At 44.3% G+C, this 18,747-nt stretch overlaps 1 protein-coding gene across 3 annotated transcripts in view; it reads left to right on the forward strand.

Annotated features, from left to right (window-relative positions):
- The window catches only part of ZNF827 (zinc finger protein 827), a 170,234-nt gene that overhangs the window by 36,584 nt on the left and 114,903 nt on the right, over window positions 1–18,747 (forward strand). For all 3 annotated transcript variants that reach the window (XM_031465236.2, XM_010982657.3, XM_031465263.2), the window contains exons 3-4: window positions 6,870–7,042; window positions 12,704–13,184. In XM_031465236.2, the coding sequence (XP_031321096.2) occupies window positions 6,870–7,042; window positions 12,704–13,184 (654 nt within the window). The remainder of the gene's footprint in view (window positions 1–6,869; window positions 7,043–12,703; window positions 13,185–18,747) is intronic.

The following is an 18,747-nucleotide window of genomic DNA, read 5'->3' on the forward strand; positions in this document are numbered from 1 at the left end:
AATTCAAAAATAGGTAGGTAGACTGGCTTCTCACAGTAGAGGAAAGGGCTTCTGTTGCCTTATGACTTAAATAAACAAGTAATAGTCCCCCGTCCCCCAAAAAAAGAAATCCACCAAAATAAAGTACACACCATCCTGATTTCAAGTCGGGCTTACATTTTAAAGCTCTTCCTCAAAATGTGGCATAAAGGACATTTAAAGTTGATTTTAGAGTTACAAAGCGAGATGTGCTAGAAAAGCCAGTCCCGTATTGAGTCATTTAGACACCAGCGTTTCTTTGACCTTCTTTAGGTCAAGGGAAGTGCAAACCATTAGAAAAAAAAAAAAAAAGAGTGTCTTTTAGATTTGGCCTTATTCGTCTTTTTTGAACAGGATTCGGTTGGTGCCGGGTCATGGCGTATTTAATTCCTTAGAGGGTCCACCACTGGAGAGCCTTTCCCCCTGCAAGAGAGAGGTGACATTGGGGGGGGAGGTTTCTTTCATGTGACCCTGCGCCCCAGCACATGCGACACTGCTCCTCTGAAAGGGGACACAGTAGAGAGAGGATGCTGTCCGTTCGCTCTAAAGATAAATGTCACACATTGACTCAGTTCTCTTTGAAGCTACTGTTCTGTTGCAGCTCAGAATAAAATAAGCGGTTTTTATTTTAAAGACAAAGTTTCTTGTAGAAGGCCAACAAGAGCCCCCGATGCCAGGCTCCTGGTTAAAAGAAATAACAAAGAGAGCTTCCGACGGAGTGTCTCCAAAGCATCTTATTCTCCTGAATAAAATGTAAATATGTTTTGAAGCAAGCTGGTCTTATACGGCCGAGAGCTAAGAGTATTTCCTGGGTCAATAGATAGGGTTTTCTGGCTGCTGTTTTCATTCCTATTATGGGATGTTATTAATATTATTGCAAAAGCATAGAAAGTCCAGCAAGTGAGGTCACCTCTTCGGACACTCATTAGGTCCATCATATTAGAGCCATAACCTGGGAATGAGCACGTACAGGGCTTCCTCAGAACATTCACTTGATCTTAAATAATCAAGATTCAGAACTATCTGTTGGTGATCTCAGCTTTATTTCCCTGGTGATTTAAACTTAGACTACCTCTAAACACCAGACTTCTCTCTTCGTTTTATTGAGTTGCTAAAATATGCATTTGTTATATCAGTGTCAGTAACAGCAGGCAGACCCAGTGACATCCATTGCCAACGTAGTTTTTTTGTTTCCCAAGAAATTCCATGAAAAGATACTGAATCCATGTATATTGTTAGGAAGAACCATGGCTCATCCTACACAGAGACGCACTAGTAGGTGGGCAGTCCCAGAGAGGGGACAGTGAGGGTGCACGGATGATGCACACTGAGGACCACGTGGCATCACACTCCTTCAGTGTGTGTGGAAAGGTCTGGTTGCAGAAACTACCCACTTGCAGATTGTCTCGGTTTTCTGCAAATTGCCACCTATGATATGACAAGGCAAAGTTTGATTTCACAGCCCTCAAAACAATTACATTTGTTTAAAAAAATGCCTACCTTGAGTTACAGCAATTTACTTAAAACCCTCCATGACTTTTTTTTTTTTTTAGCTCAGTGAAGTTTTGTTGTTGTTTGGTGGATTTATATACAGACAGTAGGGTAGAGGACCAACCGGAAGTGAGGAGATTGGCTGCAGTCCCCACCCTGCCTCTAATGAGCAGAGGGACTGTTAAGCACACAGCTCAGTTCAGTTTTCTCAATTGTACGCTGAGCTGGTGGGGAATTAGCTCCTAGATTCTTCCTTGCTTTATAATTCCTCCCTTTCACTTTCTTTAACTCTATTTGTCTATCAACTCAAAGGAAACCTTTTTCCCCCCTCTATTTTTAAATTAAAACGTTGCTTCTTAAAATTCACTATCAAACCTGAAGACCATCTCTCTCCCTTGGGCAGATCCCGTCCATTGTAAATAGCTTGATACAGGTCGTAGTGCTTTATTAATGAGGTAGTCACACTGCATGCACTTTTAATATAAGCTGCTCCAAAATTCGCTCTGGAAGTAAGTGAGGTATGAGTCTGTGAACGTCTCTATGAGTATGTGATCATCATGGTTTACATACCCATTCTTTTAAGGTGTGTATCAGAATTGTGTGTGAAAGGCGTGTGCTTTCGGGTTAACGCTACTTCTGCTGGGACCTATGGCAGCTTCCTGTACCTTTTCCTTCCATTTCTAGCCCTTGTTTCATACTCTCTTGACCCAGTCTTTCCTCTTAATCTCATTACAGTCCAACACATAATTACTGGATTATACTTTGTCTCCACATGGTTTTGGGTGCTGGAGACACATGGTGAGGACTTCCAGCCCTGCCTCAGCCAGTTCCCACCTCCACCCTCTTCTTCCTTCCCCCTTCCATCTTTCCCGTCTTTCTCTTTTCCCTGCCGAGCTGAAATTGGCCATCAGAGTTCTGCATAGGCTGAGCTGGACCTACCTGAATAGCACGGTGGATTCCTGCTGAAGTTTATTTCCTCTTGGCTCCAGTAACAACCTGCCGTGCTGGGCCAGGTCCCAAGCTGCATATTTATTATGTGGTGTCAATTGTTTACATTTACATCTGCTCCGATGGTAAGTTTTCTGCTTTGGAGGGTATGACCAGAGTTTATTGTCACGACTATTACTACGACAGCTACTACCAACAGCTTCCATCTACAGCATGGCAGGCATTGTACACGCATTTATTATCTCTTGTATTCCAGTAACATTATTGCCTATAAAGAGAACATGTTTTTCTCCAAAGGAGCCAATTAGCAGCTATCCATCCCACTGGGTCTGGTAGCATTTGGTGGAATTTAGTTTTGTTTGCAGAGATACTAACTAGTGGTGTGTTTAGGGGAGGTGGTTCCTCGGACAGTTGTAAACCAATAAAATTATGAACATTTCAATCCTGTTGCCTTAAGAATGTGCAGTTCCTTGAAAATACTTTGGCATACAAAATAGAATACATCCTTACTTCCTCCTTTCTCTAAAATAGTTAACAACATCCTATATGCATGGAGGGCATCCTAGTAAACTGTGAATTTTTTAAATAAATAAAAATGCAGACATTACCACGGAAAATTGTTGGCCAGCTTTTAAACTCTATCGTTGCATTCTGGTTACGTTTATCATTTGGCTTCTGTCTTCCTTTCCTGCAGTGATCAGTTAAAAATGTCAAATAGTTACTGTAGTTCAGCTATTTGACCTCATCTCTTGCGGTTTAGTTTCTCTGCATTATGAGTATTGTCATTTTTTCCCCAGTCAATCCAAGGACACCCTAATTGGTACATGATTCATGTATATTTTGATATTAATTAAAGCTAAGGAAGCGTAGATCCCAAATAAAACAGATTTATATGAAATTCGAATATGCAGGGTTTAATGTAGTGGAGTCTGGGACACATTTGCAATGTAGAAGAGGTGATTGGGGTGGGGGCTGGGGGCGGTGTCAGAAAAAATAGGAAGCATGTTGGTCACGTTAGGCAAAACAAGGTGTTAGGGGAAGCCAGCAATGTTCCTTTCATCAGTAAATGCCCTTTTACTGCCTTTCTGTGATGTGCTGTGAAATCTCAGGTCAGTGGAGGACATCTAAGTTTTCCTCTCCTCTCCCAGACCATTGTGTAAAATTAGGCAGTTTAGGGTTTAGACGGTGGGAAATACTTCCTGAAGATGGAGATTAGTGGCAGCCTGTTTGTGCATCTCTTTCTTACTACTTTCATGTTCTTACAGCCCCCAAAAGACGTCATTATGATTTTCTTCCCTCTGGCTTATGACAAGAATCTCACTGAGGGGCTGGATTCAGTCTTTTCTCTCAAATCTGTTGTTCAACCTGTTGTCCTTGCGATCAAGTTATCAGAGTGGAGGGAATGACAATGAAGGATAGGAAATGAGAGGCCAAGTTAGGGACCGGACTCCAGGTCAGCAGAGGCAGCAGGAAGGCTCTGGTGGGTCAAGGCTCTGGTGCCTTTCCTAGAGCAGAAGGGAAAGGAAACCCTCCACCCCCAGCCCACCCCCAATCAGAGAAGGAAATGCTTGTAATGGAACACATCTCAGGAGAATTTCCAGACTTGAAGGGTGTATTTTTAAGATAGAGGATTCTTTTTCAAGTTGCTGCGTTGAGCTAACCAGCAGTGCTTACACCGATAAGCAGTGTGCTAAACGTAAAACGGGCGTCCTTGGAAGGCCCTGACTCTCTTCCCGAACCCTTCTGGGGTCCCTCCGTTTTAAGTGGTTCTTTGCACGTGGAGACTCCATTGACTCAATGAAAAAATAATAAGATTGTGTTAAAGTTTACACTTCAGAATATTTCCATTTAAAATGATAAAAGTAATGTATATATTGAAAAATTCAAATAGTAAAAATGTAAAATGAAAACAAAAGTTTCCTACCATGACCCCTTCTGTTTAACCCACAGTTCTTTAAAATTAACTGCTTAATGGTTTCTTGGGTACGCTCCTAGACGATTTTCATACAGATGAAAAGATCTGTTTTGGTTTCATTTATTCATCTCATTCTTCCTATTCCTTTCTTTTCTTTTTTTTTTTTTTTTGCTTAAGTATTTAAAAGCAAATCCCAGACCTCATATTCATTTGCTTGTAAATATTTATATATATATATATATACATATATATATACACACACACACACAAACACACGGACTTTAATTTAAACAAATGGCCGCATTAACCATTATCGCGTTTAACAGGACCAGCAATTGTGACGTGGTATTATGGGACACCCAGGCTAAAATCAGTATTTTTCTCAATTATCCCAAAAGTGGCTTTTTATAATTGCCTTGTTCAAATCAGGATCAAAATACGCTTCACACCTTGCACTTGCTTTATGTGTCTCTAAGTGTCTTTTCATCTGTCGCCTCTTCCCTTTCTAAAATGCCATTTACTTGTTGAAGAAACTGGGTCATCTGTCCTATAGAATGTCCCACATTCTGAATGAGGCTGATTCCATCCCTTTTGTTGTGTTTAATATTTTTTTTAAAAAAATCACCTGTATTTCCAGTAAACTGCTAGTTGTAAACAAGCCTGATTACATGTTTTGTAAGACTATTTCCTAGATGGATTATCAGAGGATACACACTGTCTGTCCCATTTTTAGTGATGTTGAAGTTGAGTAGCAGTTTTAGGTGTTGTCAGCTTGCTTCATCCTTTATAAAGTCACCTGTCAACCTTACACCCAGTGGTGTGAGCAGCAAGTGATTCCTATTTTTGAGAAAACAAAAATAGAACCCCCTAGACAGCTAGTTTCCATTCTTGCTCTACCCGCTAGCTCTAACACCCTGGACATATTTCTGTATCAGCATCTGTAGATCTAGTTCATTTTTTAAAATGGCTTCTTTCATTTTATGGACATATTACGACTTAAGCAGTTTGGAAATGTTTCTGATCCCCCATGATTAAGATTGGAGAGTCTGAGTCCTTAACTCTACTCGTCTTTATTTCTTGTATCCCCAGATTGCAGGGGCTAGTGTGGTCCTGAGTGATATAAATTGATGGGTCAGACGGGTAGCAACAGAGTGTCACAACAGACACCCTTCCCTTGGTGATAGGATGGAGGAGAGAGTGATCTTAGCTTTCCTTGGAGGATTAGTTGGTTTGCTTGCCACCCTTAAAAAAAAGGAAGCACTTGCGGCTGCCTGTTTGTAGCTCTTCCCAGAGTGGGCGGCGGGGCCAAGCCGTAGTGCCAGGGAAGGCAGCACATCTTGGTGGCCACTAGAAGGACAGAATTAAAGAGGGTGAAAACCCCTGACCTGGACACCCCCTGATGGCCAAATTGGCAGCGGCACCTGCTCCAGCCGTAACTAAACGAGTCAGCAGGGGGACCCTGAAATGTGTCTCCATCAGAGTTCAGCGTGTGAGGTTTACGATGGCTCTTTGGTTTTCAGTGTGGTGTTATGCTCCGTCCCACTTCATTTGTCTTTATTTCTTGCTGTTTTCCAAGTTCGGGAACTCAGATATGAGCTAGAGTCTGGCAGTTTCCTTCAGGAAATACAGCCCCTGAAGTCAGGCTTCTCTGGGCTGAGGCAGGACAGATACCTTCTGAAGTGTGGGATGGTCCCTGGAAGCAGGACTTTCGCAAGAGGGGGATGCTCAGATCTTGAAAAACGGAACCTGGATGGAAGTAATGAGATGAATGTGGGTTTCTACCTAAAGAAAAGTGGTAATAAAGCTTCCTCATGGATAAAGCCTTGGAATGGCTGATCAAACAAACAAACAAACAAAAAACCCAAGTCATCATTACTGTCCTTTTTTTTTTAATTGAAGTATAGTTGATTTATAATGTTGTGTTAATTTCTGGTGTACAACAGATTGATTCAGTTATATATATATTCCTTTTCATCTTCTTTTTCATTATAAGCCATTACAAGATATTGAATATAGTTCCCTGTGCTATACAGTAGGACCTTGTTGTTTATCTATTTTATATACAGTAGTGTGTATCTGCAAATCTCAAACTCCCAGTTTATCCCTCCCCACCCCCTTTCCCCCTGGTAATCAAAAGTTTGTAAATAAGTTCACTTGTGTCCTTTGTGTCTTTTTTTTTTTTTTGGTTCCACACGTAAGTGATATCATATGGTATTTTTCTTTCTCTGTCTGACTTACTTCACTTACTATGATGATCTCTAGGTCCATCCATGTTGCTGCAAATGGCATTGTTTTATTATTTTTTATGGCCGAGTAGTATTCCATTGTGTGCATATGTGTGTGTGTGTGTGTGTATATATATATATATATACACACACACATACCACATCCTCTTTATCCATTAGTGTTCTTTATAGAGTGATGCATGTGTATTAGTGCTGGATGCAATGTACCTTTTTGTTTTCCTTAATTTTCCTGTCTCTTTCCTTCTTCGAAGCCTCAGAAGAGGAAAGCGGAAAGCCTTTCCAGTGTCCCATATGTGGTTTGGTTATAAAAAGGAAGAGTTACTGGAAGCGGCACATGGTGATACACACAGGTTTAAAAAGTCATCAGTGTCCGCTCTGTCCATTCCGATGTGCTCGCAAGGACAATCTCAAATCCCACATGAAGGTAAGCCACCTGCGGACGGGGCTCCCACAGACGCGGGCACAGCCAGGGCCCTTGCGCATGGTCCCCCGTGCCAGAGCCTTCAAGGCAGGAGTGGGGCCATGGGTGGAGCCTGTGGATGGCAGTGCTCAGTGTTGAAAGGCAGAATGCAGTGCGGATGAGGCACATGGAAAGGGATCTCCTTGTAGGTGTCTTCATGTGCATTTCACAGTGCAGAACTTAAAGGCAGCGAGAAGCTTCAAACTACAATAGATATAACGTAGAACATCCTTTTCTGTTGGGAAGCAGCAGCCTCCCCAGGCCTTGCATGGGGATGGATTTTGGGGCACTCGGACAAAAAGATGGGGGAGGGCAGGAAGCAGGGGAGGACAGGTACCCAAAGGGCTGCTGGACCTGCTCCCCTTCCTGGAGGGAATGCCCTCTTCTGCTGTTGCTTCGCCCTTCAGTTTACAAACCAGGGACATCTTGTAGGCAGGCTGAGGACACTGAAAGACACCTGGGCTTTAATATACACCCCGTGGGAGGCTTGGGGGCCATTCCTGGCAAGACTGAGTCCTCCCGAGGCTGTCAGTGTTTGGGCTGTCATAATTCCCAGGATCACACTTAGCAAACATCTAAAGGCATTGTCCCCAATGTGCTCTTAAGAGCAATTGGAGGGCTTGTGCCTGTAATGAGCATATAGGGAATTGACCAGACTATGTGTCACTCTTACATGAGCTGGGGAAAACCTAGTCATCTAGCAGTCTTTTTAGTAGACCCTGTTAGTACTGAGGGTTTCGTCTGAAATTCAAGGAGAAAACTCATGAGATCAAAAGAGCGTGAGCTTCTGGAATATACTAAAAACCATTGAATTGTATACATTAAATTAGGTGAATTTCATGATATGGGAATTATGTATCAGTAAAGTGATTTTTAAAAAATTTTTTAAAGGACACAGGCTGTTGAATTTGATAGGTCTGCATTTATTGTGCAACTTACTAGCTAAGTGGGCGTGAGCAAATGAGTCTTTAAACTCAGTTTTCTCACCTGCTTAATGGGAACAACTATGTTCATCTGGAAGAGTTATTAATATTTAAGGAGGTGATATTAGCAAAGGATCTGACACAGAATTGTTCAATGGTGGTTATTTAATTTCATTAACTATCACTGAATACCTTAATAATAACAATCATTTTCACTGATATTTGCAACATTGTCTGGCTGTTGACATTATAAAATGTTAATTTTCCTGCCATAAGAAGTATAGTGTATTTACATAATTGTGCTATTTACTCTTTTTAAAAAAATCTTGTAGTCTCATCCTTCTGAATAGATCAGTAATCACTGTTTAGAATTGTAGTTCTAAAAAAGTGCGATCAAACAGAACCTCCACTGACTTTAGGAAAGAGCTTGGAAAATTAAAAAAAAAAAATTAAAACCACTGTAAATTTATTTTCTACCATTTGCCTTTTTCTCCTGGGAGTAGCACAGCCTTCATCTTCAGAATCCATTTAACCAGGGGTTCTGGTCCGTTGAATTTTACTGAGCCGACGTAGTTTTTTACTTACACTCCCCTCATCCTCTGTCACCTCTTCCCAAAGTAAAATCTTGTATATTTCACACCTGCAAAGTGGATTTCAGCAGCAGGATGAGACTTCCAAAGAGACACCTTTAAAACTAAAATTTGTTTTCGTTACTACGTCCTTACACTGTGTTTGGAAATCAAGTCTGGCAAATTTAAAGCTTCAGTGAGCAAAACACTTGCATCTGGCCTGACACCTTGTAAGCCTGGTTTCTACTCAGGGTCACTTAAAACAACCTATTTATAAACTCATGGGGAAAAAAAAAGCTGGGTTTTTCAATAGCAGGAACTACTGACCCTGAAACTCCAGGGAGATGAGTTGGTGCCTTGATGGTACAGACGGTCGGCCATGACAGTGATACTGATGCGAGCGGCCAGGGCTCTGCGGGTCGTGAGGTCTTAGAAAGCTTTCAGAACAAATCAATAACCAGTACAATAAAACAGCTGTGTGAAATTACTACTTTATTCAGCCTCATAGTGTCCTAACCTGTTGAGCTTTTGAGAAGTCAAGTGTGAGAAGAGCTCATGCAAGTTTAATTTCATCAGATGGTGTGTGTTTTTTTTTATTTGATGTGCCTGTTTTTTTGCTTTAATCAAAAAATTCATAATTTATTTTGATTAAACACACTTAAATGTTGCTAAATTTTGAAAACATAGTCTACATCGAGATATGATGGCTGTGGCCTTGTAAATAGGTATTCTCTGCTGTGTGCACACCAGAGACGACAAATATGGATAGATTTTTAAAAAGGAATCCTGCCTCTGAAGTAGGGGCAGGATAGCCTGTAGATGAAGATCTCAAACTGTGTGATCAGGGGAAAAAAAAACAAAACAAAAAACCTTAGTTAGAATCTCGGTTCCACTAGTTTTAGTAGCTGTGGAACTTTGGGCAAATCGTTGAACCTCTCTAAGCCTCTGTTTCCACTCATGGAGATAATAATCATATGATCTATCTCACAGAGTTGTTATAAAGGTTAAATGAGATAATGGACAGACAGCCCTTACTATGATGCCCAGCGTGAAAAAAAATAAATGCAGCTACTGTGGTAATTAGTATCCCAAAGTCATCTGAATATATACTGACATTTACATCGAGAAATAAATTAATGACATGGCAGAAAAGAAGGACTCTAAATTTTATTGCTTTTTTCTTTTTGCGACATATCTTTTGTGTTGAAAATGAAGGAAAACTGATAAACAATAAGAATATGAAATTGACCCTTCATCCCATCACGCAGAAATAACCAGTATTATCATTCTAATCTCTGTCCTTCTACCTTGATTATATAGATTTACTTAAGAAAAATGGGGTTCTCCTTTATTTGTTCAACAAATATAGGGCTCGCTGGGGTGTAGGCTCTGTACATTTTCTGAAAGCCTGCCTTTCCTCCTTAATATATCATGTGAATGTTTTTATGGCTTGCTGCGGAAGGAGCCTGTAAATGCCTCCCGCTTCCTCAGGGTTATCTTAGATTTCCATTAAGTCTTTTACAACTTTCCTGGATGAGGGATCATACAGGAATTAAGTGGGAAATTCGCTAGCTGAAATTGAACAGTGAAGGTGAGGAGGACTAAGATCCAGAACCTCGGTGAAGGAATGGCAGGAAGTGGGGCAAGGGTCAGGGTGCTGATTTCTTCTAGTCTTAGTCCTGCCAGCTAAGGGGCTGACTCCTCAGGAAGCCCCCTCCCAGCCTGCCCCGTCCCCTACGGAGGGGACGAGATGTTTCCTAAAGTGTCCTCATTTGCGTCTGACTATTACCAGTAGATGGACCCAATGATGTCACAGTGCCTTCTACATCCCACCTCTTAGGGTGGTGACATGTGCTCGTGGTGCAGAATGACCAGCAGGAAGCACGTCTCTGCGTGACCTGGAAAGAACAACACACTTTAGTCAAGCGTTTTCTTCACGTTAGCAGACCGAGAGGGGCTTTTAAGCCGATGCAGGCTAAAGAGAATCAGAATGATCCCAGAAAGTGTTTTTCTGTCCGGAGAGCAGGGGAGAGACTTCCCTCCAAAGCCAAAAGCAAGCTCCAGCCCCCCGGGGATGGTCTAGCTCAACCAAAATTCTCAGTGCGAAAGTCAACACCGAATCCAGTGTTTTTCTTTTAAACGGTCACTTGTTCTTTGCACAACTAAATATAGCCAGGCCAGAATGGGGTGGAAAAGAAGCCCTGGGCCGTCCTGGGGCACAGACGCTTTTGGAATCCAGGACTCCCTTTTCGATTTTAGAACCTGGGCTCGCTCTCTGCCCTTTTCCTTTTTTCCAGAAGCTGCTTTCCAGAGCTTCTGTTCCTGGATTAGCTCCTCTCCCCTCCTGGGGCAGTGGACATCAGGACACTCCTGAAGTGGAACCTGCCCCACCGCCCTGCTCGCTCCCAGGGACCTCGGAAGCTTTCTGCCCGCTGACCTTTATTTACCCCCTGGTTCCGGGGCGAGCTTCTGGCAGCACCTGTCAGGGTCCCCTGGGGCTGTGACCCGAGGCCCCCAAGGTGCCCGCTTCTGTGTGAATTGGGTGGAAGAAAAGGTTGGGGAATCGTCACGATTTTGTGAGAAAGCAAATGACTCAGTCTGTTCCAGAGTGAAAGCCCTTTGCTGGGGAAGAACAGAGACTGGTCACCTTAACAGCCAGTGACAAAGAGTGTGTCCCCATCCCCCACTCCCAGACCCTCCCGACCTGGCAAGGGAAGCCTTTTAATGAGCAGGGCTTTGCCAGACACTGAGTTGAAGTTTATACCCCGTTATCTCTGTTGAGAAATTCACACTTTGGGGGACCCAGAATTTCTCCTCTTGTTTTTTTCAAAAAGCCACAGTGGGGTGCTGTAGCGACAGGATCTCACCATTAACTTTTAATTTCTTTGCTTTTGTTGGTCACTTAACATTATTTAAAAGTATGTTTTGGCTGGTGAATAATGCTTTTGGATTGCACTCAGAATGCATAAACAGCTGTAGTAAAACTTGCTCTCTTGGAAAGGAAGCCTGCACAAGAGGGGCCAGGTGGTGGCGGTGGATGAGGGACCTTTGACCTTTAACCTTTGTTAGACCCGGGTTCAAATCCCGCCTAGGTCACCAGTGAAAGATGAGGGGTCAGTTTGATTTGGGTTTTGAATCCCATCCACTTGTGGGTCCAAATCACACAACTCCCCAAATCTTTTGGCTCAAATCTGCACAATTGGCAGTTTCTACTCAAGGGAGGGCCAGTCCTGAAATAGCAGGGTGTAGCTGGTCAGCACTGAAGCGCATTGGCAGAGATGAATGGGGAAGTTACAAGCGTCCGAGCACCGGCCAGCTCGAAGCCTTGCTCGGGCCAATGCAATGATTTCCTCACTGTTTCAGGCACTAAATTTGGCAGTGACAGGAAGAAAAAAGGTTTCTTGCCATTCTTGCAGGTATTGTGCATGTCAGACTGGAACTGGGTTTAAAAGTCTGCGTTCTTTCATTGCAGATGTCAGAATCTGGAGCCTGAAAGGACCACGTTTGGAAACACCTGTTTCATCTTGCTGGGTGGGGGTCAGCCCCTGGTTTTTCTCCCCCTCTATTTTCTTTAGGTGTGATTTTGCTCCAGCCACTCCTTCCAGGGTCTCGATTTCTCTGTCTATGAAACGGGAATACCCTGGAAGCGTTATTTTCCACATTCTTAATTATTTAAAGAAGCGTTTTTTGAAAATTGAAATTATGTTTGCAAAACACAGCGAATTCTCTGGGCGGTAATAATTGGGTCCATGCAGTGTGTTATATTGTGAGAGGAGTTACTTGACAGTTTACCTCTTTTGACCCCCCCCACCTCCACTAGTAATTATGCAAGTTCAAATTGTGCTGGGTTTATATTTCCTCTGAAGACATCAACCAGGGTTGGGATGAGTAAACTGTTAGGAGGTTACCCTGAACGGCCTCTGTTGGCAGATAGCATCCTCAGTTGTGACCTACGTGGACCCGCTTTCTGTTGAGAGATGCCCCTCCTTACTTGCAGCACGTAATGAAATGCTCCCCTGGTGATTTGATTTCCTGGGCCAGCCCTTTGTACCGTGCATAGATGGTTGATGAGCAGTCTGGCTGTTTTCCGTGAGCACGTGGTGGCTAGCTCATTCTTCTTGCTTCCTCGCCAGGTTCATCAGCACCAGGACCGGGGAGAGACCTTTCAGTGCCAGCTATGCCCTTTCACCTCGTCCCGCCACTTCAGCCTGAAACTCCACATGCGTTGCCATCAGCACTTCCTGAGGACAGAAGCCAAGGTGAAGGAGGAGATCCCAGACCCTGATGTCAAGGGATCTCCCCACCTCAGTGACAGTGCCTGCCTGGGGCAGCAAAGGGAAGGAGGAGGGACAGAGCTAGTGGGGACCATGATGACGTCCAGCACTCCAGAGAGGACTAGCCAGGGTGGGGCTGGCGTCTCGCCTTTGCTGGTGAAGGAGGAGCCCAAGGAAGATAACGGCCTGCCAACCTCCTTTACTCTGAATGCTACCGACAGGCCGGCCAACCACACAAAGCTGAGAGACCCCTCCGAGTACGTGGCCAACAGTGCGTCCGCATTGTTCAGCCAGGACATCTCTGTTAAGATGGCGTCTGATTTTCTCATGAAGCTGTCAGGTACTTGAAGAGGGTTGTCCTCTCTCTCTCCCCCACCTCTCTCTCTCTCTCTCTCTCTCAGTATTCTCATCTGTAAAGTGAGCTGGTAGGACTAGATGATTTCAAGGGTCCCTGTAAATTCCAATTGTTTGCACTCTCATACGTTGTCTCCTTGAAACTGTGTTTTGCAGCCCTTTGGACGTAGGCATGGCTGTCAGGGTTTGGGTCTCAAAACAACAAGGACTGTTGATTTCCTTCTGGTTTCCCCCTGTATGGGTTCTCGCGGTGGGGGACAAGTCACAGGGTGAGCAGGTTGATGACCTTGGGTTCTTTGTGTGACCTTGGGCTCTAGTGAGCTTGTCTCTCCATTGGGTTCTTTAACCTGCTTATGTGGGACATTTGTCTTGCATGATTCAGGTTTTTTATTGCCTAAATTTGAAAGATTTTTTTAAAAGGACATATGTACAGAGACTACTATTAAGAATTAGAGAGTTGTTAAATTTGAGCAAGTGATAAATATTGTCTTTAAGTTTGGGGTTTTTTTTCCCAATGGAAAATGTTTTATTGTGGTAAAATATACCTACATGAAATTTACCATTTTAACCATTTTTAAGTATATGGTTGTTTGGCATGAAGTACATTCACATGGTTGTGTAATCATCACCACCATCCATCTCCAGAACTTTTTTCATCATCCTGAACTGAAATCTTGTACCCAGGAAACAAGAATTCCCCATTCCACCCTCCCCTCCGCCCCTGGTAACCACTATTCTGCTTTCTGTCTCTGTGAACCTAAGTACTCATGTCGAGTGGAGTTTAAAAGAAAAATTTGAAACATTCTTTTCCCACTGCCCCAATGCCTTTTAGAAAGAAGATAGAGTATGTTATAAAAATTTTATTACTAATTGATATCACTTTTGACTGTCAAATTATATGTGATGTTTCTTTTACTTTTTGCCTTTTTTTCCCCCAATTTATTTGCGTCATGGAATTGAATAGAGAGGTATAGAGATGTTGAGGAAGTGCTGTTTTTAAAATTTTTTATTTTGTTTATTTATTGGGGGGAGGTAATTAGGTTTTTTTTTTTATTTTAATGGAGGTGCTGCTACTTACTTCATTTTTTAAAGTCTGATTTTAAATTTTAAAAGAGATGTGGAGGGCGGGCAAAGGTCGGCTGAGAATTGGTTCTGTCTTTCAGTGAAGATGGCAGTCTCCACGATGATTTCCAAATGCCATTTCAGCTCTTTGGAGATTGACAATACCCTTTTAAATGGAGAATAATTGGTTACCGCCTTCCTTTAAATGGACCGTGAGTCGCATTTCACTAAATGTCATCGCCAGGTGAATTAGAGGTTCTGCTTCACTCTGAAGTCCCTTTGCTCAGTGACACTTTAGTCAGGTCTTCTGGAATGCCCCATCACCCCCAGATCTTTGCCCCTCAGGAGTGCACAGCGCTGGTTGGAAGAAACGAGGAAAGATAGGGGATGGAAATGAGGCATTGCAGAAATGAACTGAGGTGATGATGTTACAATGAGGCATCGCACCCTGCAAGGCGAATGAGGACGTCCAACCCAGGAAATGATCCGGTCGCAGGAATTAAACGGTCTTCCCTGCCTTCTCCCTTCTCCATCCCAACCTGGGGGGAGATGAGTGTTATCTTTAAACGTCTTTGCAAACGCGGGGAAATGCAGGCTTCTTGTTTTCCTTTTGTTGCTGGTCCTTTAGTTTTCTCTTCCAGAAGATCTCTGGGTCTTCCTTCGTGGTCTCTCCCACCAACGTGAAAGCAAAAGGGACTCCTTTTCTGGGCTCTTCTGGTGCTTTCCCAAGGGAGGGTCTGCAATGGCGTCTTCACTAAGCATAGCTTGGAAGGAGGGACATGTCCTTACTTAGCAGACAGGGGAAAACTCAGTGGAACTCTTACGAAGTGGTTACTCCCTTTACTCCAGAACTCCAGAAAGTTTTTAAATCCAGAGGAAAAGGGAGGGGGTGATGGAGGAAGGTTTGGTGATACTTCTACTGGGCTCAGCTGTGAGTGCCTCACTTGAGGCTGTAACGAGGCCCAGACCCAATCTCAGGGAGCGGAAGATAAGGCCTGCGGCTGCTGAGAGCCAGGCTTGCAAACTGGAAAAATGCAGGAGGAGAAGCTGGTCAGTAGGCTAGGGTGAAAGACTGTGTACCCAAGCCTCATACTGTGATCTGTTTTCTCAATTGGCTATTGATGGGGACTTGTTTACGATTTGGCAGTGGCTGTATTTACCGACTGATCAATTGGCATAAGAAAACAGATAACAAATGCACTGCTGTTTATGCAAAAGGCCCATGCAGCTATTTTATGGTGGCTTACTAGAGGTCCTGAAACCTGACTTGTGTGCACTGTTACCTAGCAACCTGTTATAAAGTCACCGGGGAGTGAGATGCATCGGTAATTTTTCTGTGTTGTGAGCGTATCAGGATGTAAATGTAAACTTGGTGACTGTGGCAGTGCAGCCCACGGGAGGAGGAGACGTGTGGAAAGGAAAGGAATACATTGTCTTGGGGAGATTTTTTTTTTTTTTAATTCCACTCCCTCTCCGGTTAGTGGGGCCCTGTACTTGACAGCTGCTGTCCCTGGGGCGCTCCACCTGGCTGTGTCTGTGGCTGTGATCTCGGGACCCGAAGGCCAAAGCCCCAGGAGCTGAGGCTGAGTTCCTGGCTCTTTCCCTCATCAGATGTCGGGCAGTCATGGCTAGCGTCGGGCCCGGTCCCTCGGCGTCATAACGGCGCCATTGTTCTCGCCGTGGATTTTTGAGCTGGCTCTGTGCGTGCACCTGCTGGGACTGTCGGGTGCAGCTGTTTGTGGCCACCGGGTCCGGGAGCCTCTGTGCCAGCCACATCACCGCCTGCGGACCCGGAGCACAGTGACAAATTCAAGCGTGTACGTACCTACTTGTTTCCAAAAGAGAGATGGAAAACACTTGATTCTTTCTTGCTCGGCTATTAAGGGGAGTCTTTCTTGCTCCTTCAACTGAAACGAAACAGAAAAACGACTTCAGGGAACCCAGTAGGATTAAAAAATCGCTGGTGGAATGCTGTTTTAAACGGACTCTCAAGCCTCCCCCAACCCCCTCCACTGCCCCCGTTTTGAGGTTTCCCAGTGTCTATGATTGTGAAATCAGACCCCTTCCCTGAACCGTCATCCGCTCTTCTGCCTGAGCCCACACTGAACATTCCTTGGTCCCCCAAGATTGATGCTGTTCCCTGGGAGCGAGGCTTCCTGGGCTCAGCCCCGTAATTGATTCAGGGAAGAGGCTGGGGCAGCCCCTGTTTGTTGCTGGCTTTCTGGGCTGACGGAAAAGATGATTTTGGAAACTTTGCTCCGAGTTTCTTTCGGCATGGGAGGCAGGCCTTTGAGGGCTGCAGCCCTCCGTATTTGCATAGATCTTTCTTGGGAGCCAGGAGACAGAAGAAGACTGTTGCACGTCAGGGCAAGTGATTCAGTGGTCGCGTGACCGGGGCCGTGCGGGGGAGAGGCGTGCTCAGGTTCTGCTGCCTCTCTGCCCGTTCTCCCTGATCCAGCAGCAGTTCTCACCTTCACCGCACATCAGACCTACCTGGGAAGTTTTTGTTTTAAATGCCAGGGTCTAGCCCCACTACCAGAAGTTATGATTTAGTTGGTCTAGGATAAGACCTAGACACTGGTGTTTTCTTTAAAATCTTCAAAAGATTCTAAAATGCAGCCAGGACTAGGACCACTGACGTGGAAGATACAGTTGGTACCTGGGTTGTTTTGTTTGTTTTGTTTTGTTTTTTCAGTACACTTCTTTCCCCTGACTTTCTCTCCCAGACCATGAAAAGGCCCTGGTGTTGTGTGATGGCGCTGAGGCATTCAGCATAGGTCAAGGTTGACATGAACCGGAGGCCTGGGTGAGTCACGGTCACAGAGCCCCGTGTTTTCCCTCGTGGGGCCTCATGACAGGAGAATTAAAAGAAGCACCTCAACATTCTCCAGTTGGAATTAGAAAGTTTCCAGGCTTATCTAGAACTAGCGACTAAGGGTAACGTCATTAGATGCCTGCTTAAAAGTTGCCTGCTCCGTTCAGCCTTACATCACCTCCCTTTCTGAAAACTACACTTTTCAAGATATAACATTTAATTCTAACTCTCCAAATTAGAACCAAGCAGTTGACAGAAACTTGGCACCTCAGTTGTGGGCTGGGAATATCTTTTTATCTTTCTGTCCCTGGTTTTGTGAAAATAAAATATATGAGTCATTTCAACTATTTTTGTTTGGAAACTGGCCAAAAAAAAAATTTTTTTTTTATACTGTCTCCCACCGTCTCTTAATTTCATTAAGTTGAGACCGAAAACGTTTTCACCGTGAGAGATGGACTCTTGAAAAGCAGTGACTTGCGAATGGCTCCAAGCTGAACTGTTCCGTACTGGTTAGGAGCTCAGCCCTCAAGTAGGAAGGTTTTCGTGAATAAACGCAGGGGAGCTGGTGCACGTGTTTGTGTTGTGTCTTGCAGTTTCCCCTAGGCCTTTGTTCTGCCACCTCCATCTATTTCCCACAATTTTGTGCATCTGAATTTACAGTACAGTTCATCTCTAAATGACATCTCCCTGTCCTGTGATACCTTTGTTTGTGCTGCTGAAGGAGGAGGGACGAGAGATGCCCGGTAAACCAGGCATCCTTATCACCTGGCGGCTCGGATTGGCTTTCTGTCAAACATGTTAACCAATGAGCCTTCTTGCCAAGGAAATGCTGTCCCTCTGCCACTCACGCCCTAAGGCTTCAGTGCCCACAGCCCGGGCTCTCCCCAAGCCTAAGTGTGCCTTCCCCAATGAGTTTATTCTGGGCAGCCTTCCTCTGCATCTTCAGTTTGGCCCTTTTTAGCCTGCCTGGCTTTTCTCACCATGGGCCCTCACTGACCACGTGACTAAAATTCCCAGTGTCAGAAGCTGCATTGAGGGGCCTCGTATGTGCAGGCAGCCTGAGTGCCCTTTTGAAATCCTGGATTTTACTGACCGTGGTGGGTGATTCATATGAGAGGGAGCGTGTGACTCTTTCCTGTTTTTCGGTGACTTGCCCCTTCACAAGACACAAGGGCTGATCTGAGTCACAGGAGGGAGCAGGTGTCATTACAAGAATGTGGAACCTGAAGTTACACGCTCATGGGCTCCAACTTCCAGGGACGGAGACTTGGTGACATTTACTCATTGTTTATGATTTTTCCAGAACGGTCCCTTACATCGTCATGCTTACTCTGTGCCCTGTCACCCATTTGAACTCATAACAACCCGATAGGGAGAGACTATTAGTATTCCCATTTTACAGATGACAACTGAGAAACAGAGAGGTTCAGCAACTTGCCCACGTTTACACAGCAAATAAGTGGTGGTATTGGGAGTCTAATCCAGGCAGCCACATTCCAGTGTTCCCTCCCCCAGGCTGCCTAATCACCACATCACAAAGTCAGGAAGCTATAAAGCCGGAACTTGGCTCTGTTTCTGCTCTTGTTGTTGTAGAGTTAGCCACAGTCCCCTGCCAGGGAGCCAGTCTCTGAATGTTGTGTGTTAGACACCGCTGGAAGCTACACTAACACTT

Source organism: Camelus dromedarius, chromosome 1 (genome assembly GCF_036321535.1).
Source record: "Camelus dromedarius isolate mCamDro1 chromosome 1, mCamDro1.pat, whole genome shotgun sequence".
NCBI classification, from domain to species: Eukaryota; Metazoa; Chordata; class Mammalia; order Artiodactyla; family Camelidae; genus Camelus; species Camelus dromedarius.